At 39.4% G+C, this 6,913-nt stretch overlaps 1 protein-coding gene across 1 annotated transcript in view; it reads left to right on the top strand.

The window, feature by feature from the left end:
* Positions 1-5,901: 5,901 nt before the first annotated feature.
* Positions 5,902-6,913, top strand: part of KCNB2 (potassium voltage-gated channel subfamily B member 2) — a gene marked incomplete at both ends in the record, with an annotated part of 177,697 nt that continues 176,685 nt past the window's right edge. The window contains one exon of the mRNA XM_084280089.1: positions 5,902-6,480. Within this exon, the coding sequence (XP_084136215.1) occupies positions 5,902-6,480 (579 nt within the window). The remainder of the gene's footprint in view (positions 6,481-6,913) is intronic.

Below are 6,913 nucleotides of genomic sequence, written 5' to 3'. Positions count from 1 at the left end.
CAATCAAAACTCAGCTATTTCTCTCCTGTACATGCATGAATGTGTTCCTGCATATGGATATGAGTCTGAGACGTACACACGATGCTCAGGAATTCTTTGATATGTTTCCTGACACTTCCTGCCTTCAGCTTGCCAATCCTTAACTGTATGAGGTGTGACTTCTGTAAAGGTGGGAAATGGAAATAGCGAGCACCTCATTTCAGTGGGGTGTTTTGCTTCAGAGTTTTAGCTATCACCTCAGCAATTAAAAAAAAAAATTAAGGAAAAATGCTATTAATGAAGATTCAACAGCTCACCATTAAGAAACTGCAGGTCTTCATATTCTGAAACAAAGAACAGACATTTGATAGCTGAGATGTGGTAGCAGAGAGATTTCAGCAAAGCAGAGGTTGGAAAAATACAATCAAATAAGTCATACAATCAAATAAACCGGCATATAAAGCTCTAAAAATTTGTTTACTCAGTAGAAATCTATCAGTTTGTAACAACTAACTTGCTCTGTCCTTCCTTGATAAACTTGCTATATCCCAAGGTATGGGCTCCAACAGTCAGGTGCTGGGGTAGGCACAGGTTTTCTAAGGCTTTTTAGAATCATAAAACCGTAGGATCGTAGAATATCTCCAGTTGGAAGGCACCCATAGGGATCGTTGAGTCCAACTGCCTGCTCCTTGCAGGACTACCTAAAACTAAACGGTATGACTAAGAGCATTGTCCAGATGGACCTTGAACTCTGGTAGGCTTGGTGCAGTGAGCACATCTCTGGGGACCCTGTTCCAGGGACTGACCACCTTCTCCATGAAGAATCTCATGTTTTTCTGGATTTCAGTGAGTGCTTTTGCCAGGGAAAAAGAAAAAACATTGATCTTAGATTTTCCAAACCTGAAAAAAAATGTTTCATTTTATTCTCTTTAATAATTTGAAAATGTCTCATTTTGATCCAGAGCTTTCTTCTATATTATAACAAAGATTATCTCTATTAACTTTTAAGAAAAAAATTTAAACATTCTGTTTAAAAAATGTTCAAGACAGACTTTCAAGAAATTCTGAAATCTTTTGTTTGTTTCCAAAGTAAGGAAATGAATTAATGCAATCTTTTCTTGCAAACAACTTGACAAGTTTTGACAAAAGGACATCTTCTGACAAATATTGGAAAAGTTTGACTCTTAAAAGTCAGAACAAAGCAAATTTTCTCCCCTTTCCTGGGGGCCTTAAGAGACAGCGTTGTCTTATGTACCATGTACTTTTTGCCTCACATGCCTGGGGAAGACATGCTCCAACAGTGAAGTGTGCTTATGTAGTGTAGCATCTGCACCTTCTTCGGCGCAGTTTGTATGGCAAAGATTGGGAGGGAAGTTTATGATGTGCCAAAGTAACTTGGATGTGAATTTGTTTGGAGTGAGGTCTTGCACATGCAGGTTACTGCAACTGGACCACTCCATCTACGGGGCTGGCACTGCTCGCGCCAGCTGGCACAATGACCTCTGTGCATGTGGTAAAACTCATCTAGGCTCCAAAGGAGATACATGGGGGCAAACCACTTATTAAGGGCAGACCTTGAAGCATGCAGCCTCTCCAGTCCTCCTTGCAAATTATTGTTACTGCAAATTATTTGAGAGAGTCCCAACTGTGCCGTGCCAGGAAATGTTCTGGCAACGTGATGGCACAGGCAACTGAGTTCCTCTGCCTGAGGGTTTAATCTGCTCATGTAGGCATGCCCATCAAATGTGATAAAAATGCTAAAGACTGAAAAAACCCGGCTATCTCAGTTTGAGCAGCCAAAATTATTGGATATTTTAGGTATCTACAACCTTAATTTCTCCATTATAAATTGATGGTAGTAATAGTTATGTTGAGAAGAGAAGCTGGGATTCACACCCTGAAAGCACTCAGGTAGGGTGAGAACTCGCTCAGGGAAATGCATCACTTTGCATGTAGTGATGGCTTTGCAGTAGAGCATGCTAAATAACATCAGAGGCCAAACACTGAATGAGAAAGATGAGAAAAAAAGGGTAAATAATTACTCATTCAATTAGAGCACAAGGGATTGGTGTGGGGGGAATCATAGCATTAAAAGCTGTCTGCATACAATGCAGGGGAAGACACTTAACCTTTGTTCTAGCTCACCCTAGGTCTTTGAGCAGTAGTCTTTACAGGTTTAACTTTTATTTAGTGCAAAGAATTGGCTTGAGTTTGGAAGAGGTTTATTGGTATTACAGGTATTTTCCTACAAAGTACTTCCATTATTGCAAGGAAAGAATACGAGGTTTACCTGGAGTTGCCTTTATTGTACATCTGTGGTTAGAATTTGTCTTACTCTCTACCTATTGCTAAGCAGTGCTGGGGAGCAGCAGGTACACATTGCCTGCCTGCTGAGAGGCAGTCACATTTCTCACTAGCCCATGGTGGACAGAGCACATGGTGGAGTTGCCCACAACCAAAAAGTTAAGGCAATACATTAAACTGAAAAATATTTTAAGCCTTCTCAGGACAGAAGTTGCGGTGGCTGAAGAGTTACTTTCAGTAGCTAATAATCCAGAAGTATTATTTAAATGAATTGTAAAGGTAACCTTCCTTGCATAATTTCATTATGATGAAAGACAGGTGATTTTGCGTGAAATTTATCATGTGGATTATAAAATTAAAAGTGTTATGTAGTTGAAGCATCTTTGTTAAAGACACAAAATAGAGGCTCTGGAATTCCCGGCTCGGGGAAAAGCTGCACAGAAAGAAATTTTAAATAATTATCCGCAGGAAACAGAAGGTGTGAAGAAAGGAACTTAGGAAGCAAGCTAAAATAATTTAATTTCAAAGTTATGTAGTTCGCTGCTTGTATATATTTCAATGAAGGGAGCTCTAGAAAAGGGCAAAAATAGCCCACGCATTCCTTGTTTCTTCATTTGGGAAAGAGCTCTTTAGTTTTGATCGTTTCAGAGTGCTACATGTTGCAAATACTGTTTATCCCAGTCTTCTCCACATTAAACTTAAAGGTGTTTCACTGCTGACTTCGGTATGACCACAGTTAACCGGGATTTTTAAAGCTTTTTAGAAAAGCCACGTTTCCTCAAGTGGGAAGATGCAACCAATAATTACACTGACAAATCAGAAAATGTTTTATCAGCTTTAGACCAGTCTTGGTGACACTATAATTTTGCATTGTTTAACAAATCTGTGTGGTAACTGCATGGCATAAAAGCTAAAACAGTGCATAGTCATGCACAGCTTTAGTTTTTGTGATCAGAAAAGCAAATGATATGGTTAACCTAGGATTAATCAGATCAACTGCTTGATTTCTACTGAGTGTTACTCAGTATTGCTAAAATTAGGGAACATGTATTAATTAAAAAGGAAGAAATCCCTGAGATTCAATAGCGAATAAAGTAGTCAACCTCTGTAGAAATTGATTTCATGGAGAATGACAGAAACTCGCTAGGAGTTTCTTAAATTCTTGTGTTTTGTTATGTAAGGCATCCTTTAAAGGAGAAACATCACTGTGCATTAAAGTCTAAAAGGATTTTTCCAGAAAAGGCTGTAAATATTTCCTGTGTTTAGAAATACCCTCTCATAACTGTTTAGTGTTTATGTGTTTGTCTCTATATCAGAAGATAGATACATGCATCACAGAACACTGGGAGATACCTAAGTGAGGAGACCTTGTGAAGACCTGAGTGCCCCTCTTCTTAGAAGTCTCCCCATCATCCCCTTGCAACTAAGGCAATGGGGAGGAGGGTAAAACCAGAGGAAATAAACAGTCTAAGGTGAAAAAGAAAAAAGGCAAAACACAAACCAAACAGAACAGAAAGTGACATATATTATGTAAGCCTACTGATGTCAGGGCTTTGATTTTGATATGACGTTTATCTTTGCAAGTGAAGTTATCAGATTATCTTTTTCATGAATGAAGGTAAATGTTACAGGATTAAACCTTTACGTAAATAGACACAGAGTTGTTCAGGGTTGCACTGGGAGATCAAGAGGGAGCAATGTTGGAGGTAGGATGGGAAGAGACAGAATATTTTGGCCCTTGTGTTTTTGAAGTAGGTTCTTGGCAGTGAAACTGCTAACAATGTAGTATTTTGGGCTGTTGCCATCACGGGAGTTAACAAGACAGTGAGTTATCTGCTCAACCCAAAAAAAAATCAGTAAATGTAAATATTACTCTGATGGGTATTTCCTTCTCCCTGATGTTTCAGGATGTGGAAATCTGTTAATAACTGTATCATATGTGGCTGAACCTTATTATTACTTTACCTTTTCATGGAGGAACTATCAAAGTTTAAATAGAATGAGGTCTAGTAATTTTAATTTTATACTAGCAACATAGTCAACCCTGTCATAAGCATGTCAGATGACTCACTGAAGTAATTCTCTGTTTTTCCTGGTACTTTCAGTAAAGCATTATTCTAGATCCTCATGGCACTGGTAAGGATCTGGTCTTTGTGACTTTCTAATTCCCTTTTGAAATTCCACCTTTTTTCACAGTGAGTTTGTACCTGTTTGTTCTTGTGCCATCATGGCTTTTAGTACTTATTGTCCTTATCCCTCCCTGGTGTTTACCCCGGTGTATTTATAGGTAACAATCCCTCCCATCACAACCTTCCTGCTTACTGTGCTAAAAAGGATCAAATTCTTGTCCAAGTCAAATTTTTTATTTTTAGAGGTGGAGTTATTTCACATCAGGGAACAAAAAGACCAGACTGTTGAGTTGGTAATTTGCAGAGAATGGGAGGAGGAGATGTCAACTGAGGGAAATCAGTAAGGAGGGCTTCCCTACTTCAGTAGAGAAGCTTGTCTAGCCACTCTTAATATTCTTCCCTTTGGGCCATGATACCATCGCTAGGTTATTATTTAAGCACAGCGTCAGTGGCCGTAGTAGGAGTGGCGGATGGCTTTCCTTCCCGTTCCATATTGATATTCTGAATTCAGTGATGAACAGCTGCACTTCAGAGTTCACTGAAGCACTAGGCACAGCGAGTGAGGATGCACTTGTGGATTATTAAAACAGATTGCTGATTGCTGTCATGCAATCATGCCCCTGCAGCAACTTAACAGGTGAGCAAGTGGGATGGAGAAAACCCTTTCTGAGGAGCCAGGGAATGGTATGCGTAGTCTTTGCCTGTGTAACGTGCATGACTGTTCAGCTGGCTGCAGAAGATTTTAGGATTCTTGTGACCTATTTGTAAAGAAATCAGTATTGTCTGGTACTAGAATATTTGACTTGTCAGGACATCGACTGAATTGTTCGGTGAGTAACGTTTGTCCATGAGACAATACAGCAAATCAAGATTTGAGTTGGGAGGGGGACAGCAGTAGAGTTTGGTTTCACAGAAGGCTTTAACTGTTTTATTCAGTTTCAGAACATATCTCCCAAATTTGAGTTACTCAATGAAAAGGAAGCTAGCTCTTGATTCACTTTTCCTTCTTGATATCCATACAAACTTTCCATTAGCACACCTCACAAATTAATTGCTAAGTAGTCAGATTAAGCTAATGTGGCTGATTTAAAAAAACCCAAACAACTAAACGACAGAAAACCAAGTCCTCTGTACAAACCTTCAGTTGATTTTCACGAATGCAGAAACTCCAGTAGATTTTTCCTTTGCTTAAATATAGTGCTGTTAGCTGTTCCAGTTGTTCCAGTGGTTCTGTATACTACCAGAAAAGAGTCTCACTGTAGAGGGAGCAAATTGCCATCATTAAATTTTCATCTGCATATGAAAGCATGGAAGAAGAGAGACAGAGAGAGGTTGGGGAATATATTGTACATTGAAATATTCTAATTTTTTTGTCTTTTTTAGCTTCAGGAATGGAGCTGTCTTTCTGAAGAGGACTCTGCCCAAATACCTGTAATCTCCAAGATCATTCTCCTAAAGACTCTGGTACTACAACTGCATCCTTCTCAGAATGGCTGAGAAGGCTCCACCAGGGATCAACAAAAAGTCTTCAAGGTCTACCCTTTCTCTGCCTCCAGAACCAGTGGAGATCATTAGGAGCAAAGCTTGCTCGCGGAGAGTTAAAATAAATGTCGGTGGGCTCAACCACGAAGTGCTGTGGAGGACTTTGGACAGACTTCCAAGGACACGATTAGGAAAGCTCAGAGACTGCAATACTCATGAATCTCTGCTAGAAGTATGTGATGACTATAATCTGAATGAAAACGAATATTTTTTTGATCGACACCCAGGGGCTTTCACTTCCATTTTGAATTTCTACAGGACAGGGAAATTACATATGATGGAAGAAATGTGTGCTCTTTCTTTTGGCCAGGAGCTTGATTACTGGGGAATCGATGAGATATATTTAGAGTCTTGCTGCCAAGCAAGATACCATCAAAAGAAAGAGCAGATGAATGAGGAGCTGAGGAGAGAAGCAGAGACAATGCGCGAGAGAGAAGGGGAAGAGTTTGATAATACCTGCTGCCCAGAGAAAAGGAAGAAGCTCTGGGACTTGCTGGAGAAACCCAACTCATCTGTGGCAGCAAAGGTAGGATAAACAGTATGCTTAACACAAAGACAGTAGAAAATGGCTTCATAACCCATGTATCTTAACATGCATGAATTGACAACTTTCACTAAAGTATTTAGAGAAGAATGTAAAAATCCACACATCTTGAATACATACAAATCTGTCCTAAAACCCAGTGGAAACAGCAGAATGAATCCTGTTGACTTCAGTTGATTTTAGGCAACTGCTACACTTTGCTTTTGTTGCATAAACCAAAAACATCTCTAATTGTTACCATTAAACTCTTTTTTTTTTTTTTTTTCCCTGTATTTGGTTCTGGGAAACACATGTTTCAGTATTGCTGCTTGTCCTGTGGCAGGCACTGCATAGGTGTGGTGTCAGAGCCTCATAAGGTGTGCTGGATAGGTTATCAAAGAACGGTGTTAAGAGCTGCTGTGTGGTATGGTTTTAC

The sequence above is a fragment of the Gallinula chloropus genome, assembly GCF_964237585.1.
Source record: "Gallinula chloropus genome assembly, chromosome: 2".
NCBI classification, from domain to species: domain Eukaryota; kingdom Metazoa; phylum Chordata; class Aves; order Gruiformes; family Rallidae; genus Gallinula; species Gallinula chloropus.
The sequence above is the reverse complement of the archived record's forward strand: the minus strand, read 5'-3'. Positions and strand labels throughout refer to the sequence as shown.